Consider the following 16913-nt stretch of genomic DNA (forward strand, 5'->3'; position numbering starts at 1 on the left):
TTTAAGTTATCACCTTGGATTTATGGACCATGTGCATTGTGCTTGGGCAATAATTCCAAGTGGAAAAAGCTTGGTCTGTAACTTAGAGTATGGACCTAGAACTCAGTTAGTAAGAGGTATATATTTATTGTAGCTTTGATCTTCTTAATTATTTTACATTTGGAAAAGGAAGAATGTAATGGAATAGGCTTACAACAGCAACCTTCATCCTACATCATTTCTTTAAAAAGTAAGTCAAGTGTAATCATACATTGAAGATTAAAAAAAAAAAAGATAAGACTACTAGCAGTTTTCCAAAATTTTTTTCATTTATGTCTTTCGTGAACTTTGTGATGAAATTTTGTGGGCCGAGGCCAGGAACGTGTTCGATAATTGAGTCAGTTTGCTAGACATAACGTCTCGTAGTCACGTTCGACGCACTAAAAACTACTATAAAACGAATACAAGAATTGTAAAAACGTGTAAAATGGTATATAAAAAGTCACTTGTAAAAATGTAGCGGAATTCCAAATCGATTTCGATCAATTACGATCCTCATCAGTAGTACTCCGCCATGTTTAAAATACTCATAAATAATTGTTCATATAAGTGACTCTGAAATGTCCACACTTCTTCCAGGCTTCATGTAAGCGGTCATGATGTATCAATCACAGCTCGTGGGATTTGAAAAAAGTTCCATTCGTTCTTGGAGTTCATAAGCGAGTCTTCGTTCACATTATTTATCCTCACTCCTTCAGTTATTTGTCTCAGCATCGCGTCATTGTGATAAACCCCCGTCACATCCATTCGGAACTGCTTTACCTCTCTATTGTGTTTCTCTTTACAGTGTTTCCACAATGCAGATCGTTCTTCCTTATTGTTAAGTGATTTCGTATGCTCTTTCCCTCTGGTATACGCGCTCCTGGCTGTTTCCCCTACGTATACGCTGTTACACTGGATACACTTAATCTCATACGTCACACTTTCTCTATCACACGGTCCTTTTCCACCTGTGCTACACACTGGGCAGTCTTCTCGTCCACACTGTCGCGGTTTAAATGGGTCGGACTTTTGGAGTAGTCGTTTAATGGCGATTCCGGCTTTCTCCACCACTTTAATATTGAAACCTTGCTGCTTTATTTCTGTCTGGTATTCCTTCCGTAACCGTGAGTTGGGCGTAGCTGGTACAAAAATTACTGATTCATTCCCGCCGCGTTTGTACCAGTTGGATTTCCTTTCGCTCTTTTCCTTTTCTCGTTCCACCTTTCTCCACTCCTTGGGTCGATGTAACGGTCTTTCTCCTTTTCGCTCAGCTCTTTGTCTCGCTCTAAAAGCTTTGAGGGCCGAATCTACAACCTCATATCTGAATTTCTTGCTGTACCCCGAGTATTGCATTCTCAGGACCATCTCGTTAACATTCTCTACTACTCGTTCCCATGGTAACAATCTGCTACAGTTAAGTAAGACCCGAAGGACTTCTTGGGTCAGGACTGTTCTCTTTGTACTCCAGCTTACGGCAGACCTAGCATGTATGACTGTCTTAGAAGCCATGCTCTTGGAATAAAACTCATACATGATCACTGAGGCTGAGGCTTTCTCGTCCTGCCTGTCTGTCTCTTCCCCTTTTGTTTCCATCCACACCTTCAAGTCAAGGATAGGTAGCTTTCCGTCCTGGTGTTTAGAGGGGTAATCTATTTCGAGTTGTATTGACGGGTGTATGTCGTTTCCTATCTGTTTTATCAATGTCATAGTCCTCTCATCGTCACTGATTCCTTGATCCTCAGCTACGGATCTCTCATCCATGTGAGTTTTTCCATCCTTGTACCTCATCCCAACTGGTGTTGCTTGCACAGCCATGTTGATGTCATCCACGTACCGTTTGTTCATTTTCATAACGATGGCCAATTCATTCAGCCTTGTTGCAAATTTTTCATCCCACCAAATCATGAAAATCTGGGCCAGTACCCCGGTTAATTTAAGGCCAATTGGACCACCTCTTATTTGCTTTCTGATCTCGTTATCAAATGTGAAAACATGATTTTTCATAATCACTGTCAATACGACTCTTAATGCCTCTTTCAACATAATACGTTTCGCACGTTCATCTGGCTGTGTAACTGGTGGGTTCCACGATTTAAATCTTTTCTCTTTCTGCTCCTCACTCCCACTTGCAGTGATCGTGGGTGGTCTCCCTCTATTCGTCTTTCTCGTTGGACATACATTTGTAATCTCCATCCTAGCTAGCACTTCCGGTGATGTCGTTAATGCCAGGTACAGACCCAACTCCTGACTGTTGATACTTCGGATACTGATGTTACTCTCGTAGAAAACCTCACACACCTTATCGATTGTGAACTCAATATCAAGACTAGGATATAAAGCAATCACGTCGGTGGAGCCAATTATTAAGTTGTCGTTATCCTGGTCCTGATTAACTCTGTTCATTTCCGCGATCATGTCTTCCGTGCTCGTGCATATGGCGCTATTCTCTCTCGATTTCCATACTTCTGTAAGTACAACGCTCACCAGGTGAGAGAGCTTGCAGTTGTAACCTACCATTGCCCCGCATACCGGTCTAACGGGGGGGCCCTTGTACTCATCACTGTACTCTTTATGGTCCTTACGTAGGGTATATAGCGGTGCTACTTGGCTATCACTATTTAACATATTGTTCTTTACTCTAGTCTCGTTATTGGTCTCGCTCCCTGCATTTAAAATGCGCACCCAAGACGTCGAATGTGCATTTATGAGCTGTTGTAACCGGTCATGTTCATCTTTGGTAATTAAGACGCTATCGACAACGTGCGGTTGAGAAGCTACTCTGTAGTTCCCCATGCTGTCTACGGAGAGGCGACCTGACTTGTCTGTTTGAAACACCACACTCTCCTGACTCTGAACTTTCTTTTTCATTGAAACCAAGCCTTCCTTTTCGTTCTTCTCTAGGTTGCTCCATTTGCAAACCTTTTCATCTTTCACGTATTTTTCTGTTATTTGATTTAATTTTACTTTCAGGTTTTGCATAGCAATTTCTGACCTTTCGATGAGGATCGTAATTGATCGAAATCGATTTGGAATTCCGCTACATTTTTACAAGTGACTTTTTATATACCATTTTACACGTTTTTACAATTCTTGTATTCGTTTTATAGTAGTTTTTAGTGCGTCGAACGTGACTACGAGACGTTATGTCTAGCAAACTGACTCAATTTCGTGAACTTATTTTAACATTTACACCAGAACATGACAATGTAGATGCAATGGCAACATCTGGGGGAATCTTTGTATCTGCTGCTACCTCCAAGCGATATTTCTTCAACATTCTTGCCAGCACCATCTTCATTTCCATTTGGGCAAACCTCATTCCAATACAGTTGTGAGGTCCGTGACCAAAAGGCATGTAGGAGTAAGGATTAAGCGATTGTTTGGCTGCAGGTGAGAAGCGCTCTGGATTGAATTCATCAGGGTCTGGATAAATGGATGGGTCACGATGAATGCTGTACACTGGTATTATAACTATTAACCCTTCAGGTATCTTGACTCCTTTCAGGACACACGCTTCTGTACAGACACGGACTATGAAAAATCCTAACGAAAAAGAAAAAACCTTTAGCTAGAGTAACAAGGCTTTCATAGACTGGAAGGATTCTGTGCTATAAGGGAACTCCCTTGTCTCTTACCACCCCTTAAAATAATGCATACAGTTTAATACCTTCCGAGGCAAGCAAGGGTGTGGCAAAGGAGGTCCTCATGTGCAAGGCTCAGTGAGCACTGCATTGTTAGGACCAAGTGACAATTAATAATAATAAAACTAATAATAATAATAATAAAACTAATAATAATAACAGCAGTAATGATGATGACAATAATAAAACCTATAAGGCCCCTGGGTGGCCAGAGAATGCTAGAGTAGGAATTCTCCCTACTGGAGATTTGGTCTAGAAACCCCAAGCAAAACATGAAAAAAACTAATCTAAAAAGAAAAGAGAATAGCTGTTCTTAAGTCTTCTGACCCTCAGCCCAAGAGCTCATCCTTTTTTAGTTTGAAGCATTAAGTGACAAAAGTGTTGCTATTCCCTGTGAATGTAATGGTCATCCATCATAGCGTAACCCTACCATACCATCACCGTCTGCTAGTACCCATTTATACTCCTTAGCAGAAAAAAACACTGTGACAGTTGAGTATCTTGACCAAGAACACAACACAGTGACTTCGCCAAGGTTCAAACCCTGACCTCTCCATTCCCAGCCCGGTAGGCTGTCAACCACGCCCCTACCCCTTGCACATAAGGGTACATTTATTCACCTGGAGGGTACATTCTCAAAGCTTCAGCTAATACCATGTCTAGGTATGGCATTTCATGGACTGTTTCATAGGACAACATTTGGTTTTCATCTGGCCAAACACTGTCAATCTCTTGTTGCAGTTTATCCTGAACTTCAGGATTTACAGCTAAATGATGGGAAACAAAACTTAGAGTGGTACTAGTAGTTTCATATCCTGCAGCAAGAAAGACAAGGCTTTGTGCTATGACTTCCATGTCAGAGAGCTTCTTTTTTTCTGGTACTGAAGGGTCATCTGAAGCTGCCAGCATCAAATCAAGCATGTCCTATAAAATAAATGTTTTACTAATAAAATTATATGGCTAAAGTTTACATCAATGCTAGGGAAACAATTACAGCAAAAAATAAACTGGAGTAAATGGCTTGACCTTTGGAGTAACCCTGGATTCTTAAGAGTGATTTGGCTGGTTGATCCAAAACAAAATTCTCTCAACTAACATCAAAAGAATTGTATGGCAAACAGCAAGGAGAATTACTAACTAAAGATGAGATCTCACACTTGAACAAACTGAGTACAATAAGTCATCATCAGTATACAAGTTGTTTGTCCCTCGAAGTCTGGCCTGTGAAAACTTAAACAGTTTTGATTTGTTTTGATTGGCCACCTTACATGTTGTGATAAAGTTACAAATGTAATGAGAAAATAGCCAAACAATGAGTGCGAGTATCCTTTAATCACCAAAAGACAGTTACCTTCCTACTACTAGAGCTTTCACTGCTCTCTCTTTTAGTTTGAACTATTTCTTCTGTAATGTTCAGGAGAGGAACATTATTTGACATCCACAAGCTTGGTGTCTTCTCCATGATCTTTGCCCCAAATGGTATTGTGGATAGAAGTGTCAGCAGAATTTTCTGTGAAGTGGACTGGTTCATTGCTTGCTTGGCTGCTTTCAGGACAGGGTCATCAGGATTGTTCTGAGAGTTCACTTGAAAACCAAATGCAGCAGAAACAATAGCATCCATTGTCAAACACTGGTGAATTCTATGGGAAAAAGATAGCGCACAAGTTACCTATCTATATCACCAACGACGACGGCCACGGCAACGAGAACGGCAGAAAACAATAGGCTCAATGAGCAAAAACAATCGCCCTGCACGTGCATTTAACATTTGGGTACATTTCTTTGCCGTTCTTGGCAAAACAACAACGTGAAATAACCAAACTATAAGTTTTCTCAAGAACGTGAGCGCAAGATGGTTGATTTTTCTTTCTTTTGCCTTACTTTAACGCCGTTCATAGTGATATAGTCCCTGAATAGTTCGCCAGCATTTTCCAAGTGAAACACATCGGAATAACCCCGAAAGAGTCACAAAAACGAAAAGTTAGATTTCGACCCAACATTTTCGTTGCTGTCGCCGTCATTGTTGCTAAAGTTCCCTATTAGCATCCATTGTCAAACACTGGTGAATTCTATGGGAAAAAAATAGCGCACAAGTTACCTATCAAGGGTGCATGTCATGTTGTTTACTGAATATCTTAAGCAATGATTTTTGAGATATCATATCTTAATGGTGAGGTGGTTGGCTTTGCTGAAGGATTATTGTCTACTCTGCTGTATGCTTACATCTAGCATGCTTATGTTTATTTTATACAGTATGTTATTCAAGCAGAAAAGTATAATTCACCACTAAAACACCCTTTCAAAGGAAATACAATTATAGTACACTGATAAGTGTCAAACAGATATTAAAAAAAAACATTTTTGGGTTAACATTTCTATACTTACTTCTTAATATCAATACTTTCCCCCTTATCAGCAAATTCACCAAGCTTTTCAATCAAATTGTCACAACAGATGTTCATCAAAGGCACAATCTGTTTCATCTTCAGACCACTGAAAGCTGGTGTCAAAGTATTGCGAATACGTTTCCACTTGTCTTTGGTGGCAAGTGTCAGCATACTGCTCAGAGGTTCAGGCAGCTTAAAAAATACCTTGAAATGACAAAAAAATCCTATTTATTGGTAAAGAGAGATCGATGGTAGTTAATATTGATAGCCAATGAAGCCCAAGCAGGATGCACAATGTAAGTTTTGAGTGGATGGGTTTACCTGTGGTATCCTGAAATCATATCCTAGTGTTCTTAACCCTTTCACTCCCACGAGTGACCAAGACAGAATTTCTCCTTACCATACCAATACAATATCAAGCAGACAAGTGATGAGAATAAAAAAAAATATCAATGAGGGGATTATTAGTTGATCAGATACCAAATTCTCCAAGGTAACTTTATAAGAATTGTATGACAGACAGTAGGGGGAATTACCAAATGAATGACATCTTGGGAGAGAAAAGGGTTAAAGTGGTTTAGGCATAAGCATCTGTCTATTTTAAAACCAAACTCTCAGAATTTTCAACAATTTCAATAGCTTTTCGAAGCATATTCTTCAGAAAAAGTTTCATTCCCCAAAGTGCTGACTGTGCAATTATGCACTTGACATCTGGATAAAATGTAAGGGTGAACGTGTTCCACAAAAACAGTTCTACTAAGACACAAAGCTGGCAGAAAAAACTGCACAATTACAATGAACAATTGGTGGGATTTACGTAATTGATAACAGGAGGTTGATAAGGTTAATGCATCAAAGTGAAGCTTACCGGACGATCAGCGAAAGAGCTAAACTCTTTGACGAAAATGTCCCTCAGCATTTCTGGGTCCGAAATTATTATGCATGGTTTGCTGCCAATGGTAAGCATAGAGAAAACTTGGCCGTATTTTTTGCAATATTCGTCCATTTGCAGATGCATCAGTCCCTTGTGTCTTACGGTATCCCACAAATGACTGATAAAGGGCAACGGAATGGGTCCCTTGGGGTAAATAGCCCTCATCGTCCGATATGGCACAATCCAGTAAAAATAGACCAAAAATATGGCTGAAGCGATTAAAATCGTCCGCCAGTGCGAAAAGAGTGGCTCTAAAAGGTCTACTAATGCCATATCAACTGCAGTACAACTCAACCTGACGGGCACTCGCTTCAAATCGACTTACACTTTACACAGTCAGCATTTCTTCTTCCCCTTCCCAGACTCTTGCTGATTGTCAGTTTAGGAGGGGCCCAAGCGTCGGCCCAAGCTCTCTCCATAAAGTTTAGGCTCCGTTCTGTAACTCCGTAAGTAGTAAAGCAAGTAAACTCTTACCGCCATATAATGTTGTTTCTATTAATTTGTACTCTGTTATCGACTGCAGACCATTTCTTCGAGTTTTGACAGTTTCTAGCCGAGCTTTCACCCATTAATTTCTTTGATATCCCAAGTACAGAGGAAGGCCTCGTTAGACCAACGAACGTATCGATAAACTCCCGAAATCTGCACGATTCCCAAACTAAACCACGTTTCCTTGCTTCGAGGCTGCATCACTAAAGCCAGATAATTATTCTTCTTCCTAACTCCCATGTAAAGCCTCTCATCGCGGGAGCTTGAGCCCTCTATGCTCCAACAAGACACTTCATGTATATATTCACTTTAACTTATTTTCAGTCACATGTACAGGTACTGTTTTTCGGACCTTAGTGGTAATTAATTTAGTCAACAAAAAATTGTCATGTTTCTCTTTTTCTACATTTTCTTTGCAATCCTCATACAAGTGGTTAAGGAAGTCACAACCCAATTATTTTAAAAGTGGAAAAAAGAAGGGATGAGTCTCAAAAGAAAAACAAATTTTTTTAAATTTCCAATATTTAATAAATAACAAAATTTTACATTTCAAATATTACATACTGATGCAATGAAGTGCCCACTGAAGGTCTTCCAGCAATATCGATTAAAAACGAAAATAAAAATTTAATTCAAAGTAAAGTATTAAATATATCTGAGTCTTTGGAACAAGATTATTTGTTCTTAAATAAGGTAAATTGGGATATATAACCACAGTGCGTTTAAAAATAGCATTTTGTTCTAAAATTGCACTAATTAAGAGGAGTTCCATTCTCTCTTTAAATAAATAAAAAATAATAATGACCCTCAAAGGCCAGCCCAAAAACATCTGGTATTAAGTAATCTTCCATCATATAATATACACATCAAAAAGGTGTTTTCATGTTTTTACAAAGTGGTTTATCAATATCGTTGCCAAAATCAAAGCAGTAAATAGTTTTCAAAGGCCACTCTTAAAATTATGTGTCACAAGCAAACACAGCCTATTAAAGTGCATCATCTGTGGGACTTTAAGAACCCAAAACTCCATATATTTTTTTTGTCAATTAAATGGAAGAGACCAGCCTTGAAAGTAATCAATATTTGTGAGGGTTTTGAGGAAAATCCTCTTCCTTCCATCCTTGAAAATGTTGAATAAACAATCCTCTATTCATAATTAGTTGCTACGTTCAAAGAACATGAAGTCCTGTAAGTGTCAAAAACAGAAAAAGCTATCAGGTAATTGTATCAAGTGACTGTAAAGCCAAGCATCTATAAAAACTCCTTTCACCTTTTTCAAAACCAGAATTATTCTTTAACTCGACTGAAGAATTGAATATATAGTAGAAATTGATTATTCATCCCTTAACCTGGATGTGGTTTCCTTCATTTTATTCCCCAAGCTTTGGAGCCAAGTTTGAATTTTAATATTTTGAAAATGGCCTATTAATCTTTAATTGACTTATTGTTCAGTCAGCGAGTGTGTGTGTGTGTGAACTTACAACAAGGAAGGCAGCTCCCAATAAAATGGCTTTGAACTTTACATCCAAATCTAAAGGGACTAAAATTAGAATAAAACAATCGGATCAAATAGCCTTCGGATAAATTCTTTTATCCTACACTGACTGCTGCTGTTGGAATACATGCCTCATTAGCTAGTCCATAACACATACATAAAAATCATTACATTGGATGCCAAAGTTTGCTGCATCAGTGAATGTCTCTCGGGTACATCCAGTCCATTGTTTGGTTATCATAATTTCACTGCTTCCATCAGCTGAAGAAACCTGCAGGTTGAGAAAGAAGCAGAGATTGTGAACAGCTAATTCAATCCACCATACAATTTCAATACATTTTACAACAATGGTTGTTGAATATTGACAACTGCATCAGTTCACTCATATTTCATCTTGACACAAATTATCTTAACCACTTTAAAATGGGTTGCATGCTGCACTGGGGGAGAATTACTGTTCAGATCATAGGTTTGAAAGAGTTAAGATATGATCAGTTTTTGAATACTGAAAAATTTTACAGTCATATGCAGACAATAACCACTTCTGAATAAAGGCTGATAGTTTCGAAAGAAACTGTTTGGGGCTGTGTCATTGGGAGTAACGAAATAATTTGGATATATCAACAAAGTTGAAATGGTGAATTGGCCACCGTAACAATTACAAAAGCTGACGTTTCGAGCGTTAGCCCTTCGTCGGAGCGAATGTTGAAGGGCTAACGCTTGAAACGTCAGCTTTTGTAATTGTTACGGTGGCCAATTCACCATTTCAACTTTGTTGACATATCCAAATAACCACTTCTGTCACTCTTGTGGGCACCATGCACTACATTTAGTACAATCAGCATTTATATTTCTTTAATAACAGCAGTGTAAATAAAAGGGATCTAGTAAATATTATGAAGACTCACTGGGAACTGCATATCTAAACAGGCACAAAGACAGCATGGTCCATTGATTGTCATGATGTGCTGATGCTGAGCATCTTGAACTTCTAGCTTTGGTTTCCATGGAGTTGGCCTGGAGAACAATAACATGGCAAATGTCAACTGATTTTGGCTTGCATTGCACTGTAAGGCTTCTCTCGATGAGAAAATTGCAATTTAGTCTTAAAGTAATTAAATTTCTAAATTTTTAGGCCATCTTAAGAAATCAAGAGCCCTTATATATCTGTGATACATTAAAATTCAGGCAGGAAATGAATAATATTTGCTCTCCATCTATTGAATTTTACACAATCATAGGGGTTTCTTTGAAACTTGTCTAACTACCAGAGTATAGTTCAATTAAAACCATGATTCAGTTTCTCAGGAAAAAAAAGAAAAAGTCTATATCATCACTTTTGTTGCACATAGCCAATGACTGTTCCAGGTGGAGCTTGTACTTCAATCACTTGAAGACAACAGGGCCACCAACAGCACTGGCACCGAACGGGGCGAGAGAGGTGTATCACTTCCCTTTGCATGCTGTCAGTAATTGCCATCTCAAATGCACGGCCTGGACCACACCACAGTCGAGTACAGCAGTCTGTTTCTGATATGATAACACAATTTAATCGGATTGAAATAATTAGTCCCTAATCAGCCATAAGGGATGCCTGAAGGGGTATGAGCTGGTAAGCAGGTTGTAGTTTTCTGGTTTGTGAATTTCTTAACCCCCACCCCTCACTCCTGAGGTATTTAATAAGTTGACTTAGGTCATCAAGAAAAAATGAATTGATTTTTCTTTAAGCATGGTCAGGCTTTCAACGCCTTGTGGCTCTTCCCACCTGTAAACATAATTTCAGCTAATGACTCCCTATCTTCCACCAGCATGTGTTACATTTGATATATTTAACAATTATTCCACGAGCGCGCATCGGATATGAGATGATAGATAGCCAACGAGGCGCATAGTGCTGAGTTGGCTATAATCATCTCATATCCAACAAGTGTGAGTAGAATAATTGTTTTATTAAAAAAAACGCCCCCAAGATATCAGACAAATCTTCTCGACTTTATTTTTTAAGAAGAAGCTGGATGTTACAATGTACAGATATTAGATTATGGTATATTGGCTCATATACCATAATGGCTAAGCCAATAAAAATTCTTGAATTGCATTATCCAATGATCCAGTTTTTAATAAATCCTATCATTAAAAACTGGATCATTGGATAATGCAATTCAAGACTTTTTATTGGCTTAGCCATTATGGTATATGAGCCAATATACCATAATCTACAAATATAGTAAGCGTACACATCAGCTTAAAGTCAAAAGGGAGCTAAAAAATCCAGTTTCTTCTTACAAAATAATAATTTCTTGGGGGCGTTTTTAATAAAACAATTATTCCACTCACGCTTGTTGGATATGATGATTATAGCCAACTCGGCGCCTCGTTGGCTATCTATTATCTCATACCCAACGCTCGCTCGTGGAATAATTGTTAATTATTAAAAACTGGATCATTGGATAATGCAATTCAAGACTTTTTATTGGCTTAGCCATTATGGTATATGAGCCAATATACCATAATCTACAAATATGGTAAGCGTGCGCATCGGGTTGAAATTAAAAGGGAGCTAAAAAATTTAAGATTTGGTAAGATTTGTCTAATATCTTGGGGCGTTTTTAATAAAAAAATTATTTCACTCGTGCTTGTTGGATATGAGATGATTATAGCCAACTCGGCGCTACGTGCTCGTTGGCTATCTATCATCTCATATCCAACGTGCACTCGTGGAATAATTGTTAATTAACTGCTTTGTTGGCTGATATAGAGATAGCCAATCAGCTTTGGCACAAATAAGCTCAGCAGATAAGAAACAAAAGATACAAAGCCATATTTACCTTCAAGAGCAAAGTAGACTTGCTGACTCATGGTATTGCATATCCTGTACTTATTTTTTCTCTCGCATCCAGTAAAAACTTTGAAATTAAAAGATGAAGGGCTGAATTCAATATGACTTAATAATGGGTATGATGAATATATGAAGTTCATATATTTTGAACTGCAGTTATAGATACATATGATGCACGATCCTCGCTACATGAACTGCATATATTCATCATATCTGATTTATCATCACGGGTTTATTATGAATCAACTTAACAGCCTGCTCCCAGTTGGCTTGTTAGCTCAATTGGTAGAGCGCTGCACTAGTATCGCAGAGGTCAGTGGTTCGAATCCCGTACAGACCTGATTTTTTTCAGGTCTGATTTTCCCTATTGCATAAATAGCGCTCTCTACTGCGAGGATCGTGCATCATACGTTTGACTTAATAATGTTGCTTTTGATATGAAAATCAATTTAGGCCAGAGAAAAGAAGGTGTAATTTATTTGTTTAACTGTTACAATATCATGCTGTGAAAAATTCCATACTTGCTAAGATCAAGCACAGGTTCAGATGCTAGCTGTTTCATTCCAAATTATAATATGACAAGGACTGATTCAATTTGGTGATTAACTTTACATACAGTGACTAACTTCTTATTGAGTAGGTGCAGGAACTATATAATTTCATTGAATGCTAATTTTTTTTTTTTTTACCTCAAGCCTGCGAAAGTTTTACCCTCAAACTCTAGTTTTTGTTCCACTTTCGTTTTTAAATTTTGGCTCTTCTTAAAGAGCACTAATCGACTTTAAAGGTGATCTTATCAAAAAGCAAATTTTGCGAGAAAAAAAATTTTTTTTGACAGCCTAAAAATTATTGTTCAAAGCCAACATACCAAGGCCTCTCATATCGATAGACTCTCAGAATAAGTTATCGTCAACAGTTCTTGTACTTAAGTTTAAAATCGTGCTTGAATGAATCACTTGGCTACATATAGCTACCTTCTACAAGATCGACCGTTTTATGAATCAGTATTTGATTGACGGCCAATAAATATTCCAGTCCTTGAGGGCAGCCCATTGGTGCTTGAGGTGCAGGCATCCAACTTATTTGTCCGGGAGCTCCTACGGTTGAAGATTGCAAAATCAAAACTTTTTACGTGCATTAGGCATTTGTTACTTAATAATGCATAAAAAATAATTTTATTTGTGCAACTGCATTAAAATAAGTTATTGTTATCGACGAATCTGTCGGGTAAGAGTTCCTTTAGCTAAGTGAAAAGCTGATAGAGCTGGAGTTGAGCTAAGCTAGGTTGCGGCTGGCAATCTGCGGTGGAGCTTTCCTTTCGTCACAACACCTGCAATTTTTGCGAAATGTTATCATGTTGTCCAGTCTTTACATCCAAAGTGTTGGCTAGTAACATTAGCATTTCACAGAAAGTGTTATTTTTGCGAACGTTTATAGTGCACCATTTCCTGGAAAAGCTGAGAACGTCAGTTTGTTCCGCCGTACCTGGTTGTTGTTGAATGACAGATTGCTGTGGTTGTTGATATCCATAACCTTGAGGGTACTCGTGAGGCTGATCGGCCATGCTTTTCAAGCTGGATCAAGGTATTAGGATTTTAACTCAGTGTTTTCTCATTCATAAAAAACATCAACTGTCTATGCCGACAACGCAACAGATGCGGTTTCTCGCTGCTGGAACCTTAGTTAATCGAGGAACAGGCTGCTACTGGAAGCGGAGGGTTAGTGGGAACGATAAGTGTGGAACGGACTCTAAACTAAGGACTACGGACTACGGACAACCACTATGGCCCTGAGGTATAGAAGACGGGCTAGAGTATAAAAAGGGAAAAAAACAAACAAACAAAAAAAACGTTTAACCTCAACACATTTTCTATAAAGTAAAGCAGAATATTTATGCAAGCACTTGAAACTAAACTGGATTCTCTAAAGGTTTTGGTGTACTGTTACGACGTGACCAAACTTTTTTGACCTCACTCTTGATGCAGAAGAGCACAAGGGCCGCACGACAACTGACAACAATTGACAGCTCAGAGTTGTGATTAAGAAATTGATAACTTGGGATTTTTAAGAGGCTTTTGTGGTCTTCTGGGTTTCTCTTGCTTAAAGGAAATTAATTTGGCTCATTGTCCAACTGAAAGTATCAGCATAAAAACAGGACAGATAAACAGAGACCTCTTATCCCCTCAAATTTCTGAAAAAAAAATACTTGACACTTTCCAATTTAGGAGATTGTAACTCTATGAATTCCACATAACAAAGTAAAATTGGCAAATACTCCTTCCTCTTTAAGGATCCCTGATGGAAATGGGTAAGATCATAGGTGGAATCAGTTGTAGATATATTTTCCTAATTAATCCTTAAGTTTTACTATGGTGGTCTTAAAATAGAGAAAATATCCCTGGTCTCAACTATTATGAGTATGATGTCTAAAATCCCCTTATACTCTTATCATTACTGAGGCAAGGTGACTGTTTCTTTGGGGTTTGAAAAAGAAAAAAAAAGGTAAAATAATACAAAGACCTTCTGTTTATTTTGAAGTGATGTACATAACTGTGAAGAGATGGAATCAGGCTGTTCAGGGCTTGTCTTCAGATCTACACTTGATGTTCCATAATCCCTGAATTAAAGATTCAAATTATTTGCTCCCTTTTCAATAATGAAATGCTTTCTGTGCATATTGTGCTGCTTCTTGCCTCACCATGTAAGTTTCACAAGAACGAAGTTTAGATTTTAGTTTCTCTAAAAAAGGTGCACTAGTGAGGCTGCTGGTTGGGCAATGACAATGCATTTGCCAAAGTTCTGAAGCTCTGGTGCTATTGAATCACGAGCTCGGTATCCTGTGGCACTCCACAGACATCCCTATATTCATAAAATAACTCCTTCAGCTTCTGTGCATACTCAGAATGCAATTTATTTATTTGTTTCTCCCTTGGATTTTCCACTTTTTCCACAGGAATGGGTGATCCAACTGAAAAATATTAAATAGAAACAATCTGGATCAATATAGATGACATGTAGGTCTTTGAAGTGTCTGTTTTAGAAATCTAAAGACAACTTCAAGTAAGTAACGAAGGTGAGTGAAAAAGGTATAATCTACCTATGATATTTTATAAATCCGCTTGATTTATCCTTATTAATTAGAACAAAGTACCTTTATCAGTTTCTGAAAAGGAGAACAGCTTACCAACGACAGTTATCGGTGTAGAATATGGCATTACACAATAACGTGCATATGGCAGGACTGAACAACTCTTCAAGAAAACTTTTATCCACTTCTCCCATTTGCTGCGACCAATCTGATAGGTAGTCTGGAGGCCATTCAGCTTAAGCTGATGACTGATCACATTGTTCTGTCCAAAAGCAAAAACTGGGACTAAATGAGCCCTGCCATTGTAAAGGAAAAAAAAAATTAAGTCCTGACCCTACAAATTTGGTGCTTGATAATCCTTCAATCAGCCAACTATTCTATACATTCAACGTTGGTGTTCATGGTTTCTAGGGTTTGAGGGAAAAACTTTGCTACCCCCCCCTGCACTGCTGTCCATATGTGTGGTCCAGTGTCACAGAGCATAAAATTTTACCTTTTTTAAACCAGACTATTTATTTTAAAATCATACAAACCCACTTTAGCTAATAAGCAGGTGAACCTCTCTGAACATGTGACCTCTCTTGTTGTAGTTTAACACCAAAAATGTATCTCTTACCCAGTCTCTAAGGCGAGCTTCACAAAACCCTTACGCCTTTCCAGTGTTATGACATAAGAGTCACGGTTCATGTTAAGTATGTCACATGTGCCACCAATCGCTATGGCAACAGAATGTCCAGGTCCTCTCTGAGTCAACACAAACTTGCAGCTGTCATGATGGACATTTATGACACCAAGAGCCATGGCAATTTCACGAAAAATTGGGGAGCTACCCATAACTACAAAACAAAGTGAATGAATCAGTGAATAAGAGGGCGATGATCATTGTAAAAGTGATTACGTAATTCATCGTAGCTTGGTTTTTTTAGATTATCTTCTAAAGAAAGGGAGCTGTTAAGGATGCAATCACTCTGGGCGGTATTAAGTAACTAATTCAACAAATCATGAATAAGAAAGTGGAAAGTGAGTGAAAATCACACTGGGTTCAGTAACCGGATATCAGGAGCATCGAGCATGAGAATTATTTGCAACGCTAAGCCAATGCGTTTCTTCAACATGGTTAAAATTATCTATAGTTAAAAACGATCAGCCTATCCTTGATCTTTTCACGTAGCTCTTAATAGGAAATCTCCGTCGCAAGAGCTTCGTAATATGTCATGCAGCAAAAACTCGCTCTTTTTGACGCTGCGTTGTTACGTGACGACGTCGTTTAGTCACAAAACAAGGAATTAAAGTTGCTACCATGTTGTGTCAGTGAAGGCGGAAAGACTTAAAAAAAACATACGTGATCATTAGAAGACTTTTATAATTTAAAGTACACGTACAGGAGTGTGCACCAATGTAAGGAACAATTCCTGGAAAACTTTTACTGAACTGCAAAGCTTCTGATCCAAAGGTCACGGCTAGGCCATCAGGAAACATACCGTGAGGATGGTAACCAAATATGTAGTTCTTGGAAGAGTCTAAATCTGAGGTCTTAAGCAACGTGACTGGGAAATAATCTCGCATGTACCTAAAGAAAACGTTATTTCTCACAAATTCTGCTCTTCTTCCTCCACGGTTAGGGGTCTTCAGATCAACTAAAAACCACCAGGCTAAGTACGCGAAGCCGAGTGGCCAACTAAAGTGGAAGCATCGATAAAGTACGTAAAAGAATAATGGGCCACAGAAGAAAAGCGTCCCAGACAACAAGATGAGGTAGAAAACGATAACACTTGCTCCTTGAAGACATCGAGATAAGCAGTCAGCCATAGAGGCTGAAATGAAAGTTATTCCTGTTTCTAGGTAGTCCTTTAATCATAGGGAAAACTCACATGGAGTCGCTTGTTATTACATAAGTGGTCCACCGCTGACCACAAGCCGTCTCAAATGGATGGTTCATTGGCACTTTCAAAAGGAGCATGTGTACTGCGTTAGACGGGCAAGTGGAACGAATATACGCTTCACGACGGAGAAAGAAAT

At 38.5% G+C, this 16913-nt stretch overlaps 3 protein-coding genes across 6 annotated transcripts; all 3 read right to left on the reverse strand.

Annotated features, from left to right (window-relative positions):
• Nucleotides 1-102: 102 nt before the first annotated feature.
• LOC111330931 (cytochrome P450 3A30) lies at nucleotides 103-7357 on the reverse strand. Its single transcript, XM_022935936.2, has 6 exons — nucleotides 6918-7357; nucleotides 6048-6253; nucleotides 5014-5302; nucleotides 4283-4586; nucleotides 3186-3564; nucleotides 103-316 (listed from the first exon to the last, which is right to left on the reverse strand). The coding sequence occupies exons 1-6, from the start codon at nucleotides 7254-7256 to the stop codon at nucleotides 310-312; spliced, it is 1524 nt and encodes a 507-aa protein (XP_022791671.1). The 5' UTR covers nucleotides 7257-7357; the 3' UTR covers nucleotides 103-309.
• Nucleotides 7358-7976: 619 nt separating this feature from the next.
• On the reverse strand, nucleotides 7977-14181 carry LOC111330959 (phospholipid scramblase 2-like). Of its 2 annotated transcripts, XM_088727154.1 has the most exons (8): nucleotides 13292-14181; nucleotides 12781-12903; nucleotides 11796-11873; nucleotides 10305-10497; nucleotides 9876-9984; nucleotides 9139-9238; nucleotides 8954-9012; nucleotides 7977-8658 (listed from the first exon to the last, which is right to left on the reverse strand). In XM_088727154.1, the coding sequence occupies exons 1-8, from the start codon at nucleotides 13368-13370 to the stop codon at nucleotides 8629-8631; spliced, it is 771 nt and encodes a 256-aa protein (XP_088583280.1). In that variant the 5' UTR covers nucleotides 13371-14181; the 3' UTR covers nucleotides 7977-8628. The 2 variants fall into 2 exon arrangements, with proteins under 2 accessions (XP_088583280.1, XP_088583279.1); XM_088727153.1 differs by having other exon boundaries at nucleotides 7977-9012.
• A 133-nt stretch (nucleotides 14182-14314) lies between these two features.
• On the reverse strand, nucleotides 14315-16913 carry LOC111330939 (2-acylglycerol O-acyltransferase 3). Of its 3 annotated transcripts, none has more exons than XM_022935963.2 (4): nucleotides 16376-16913; nucleotides 15511-15730; nucleotides 14958-15190; nucleotides 14315-14774 (listed from the first exon to the last, which is right to left on the reverse strand). In XM_022935963.2, exons 1-4 carry the CDS (start codon nucleotides 16701-16703, stop codon nucleotides 14620-14622), a joined length of 936 nt encoding a protein of 311 aa, XP_022791698.1. In that variant the 5' UTR covers nucleotides 16704-16913; the 3' UTR covers nucleotides 14315-14619. The 3 variants fall into 3 exon arrangements, with proteins under 3 accessions (XP_022791698.1, XP_022791681.1, XP_022791690.1); XM_022935946.2 differs by having other exon boundaries at nucleotides 16277-16909; XM_022935955.2 differs by having other exon boundaries at nucleotides 14991-15190; nucleotides 16277-16903.

Source organism: Stylophora pistillata, chromosome 7 (genome assembly GCF_964205215.1).
Source record: "Stylophora pistillata chromosome 7, jaStyPist1.2, whole genome shotgun sequence".
Classification (NCBI taxonomy): Eukaryota; Metazoa; Cnidaria; class Anthozoa; order Scleractinia; family Pocilloporidae; genus Stylophora; species Stylophora pistillata.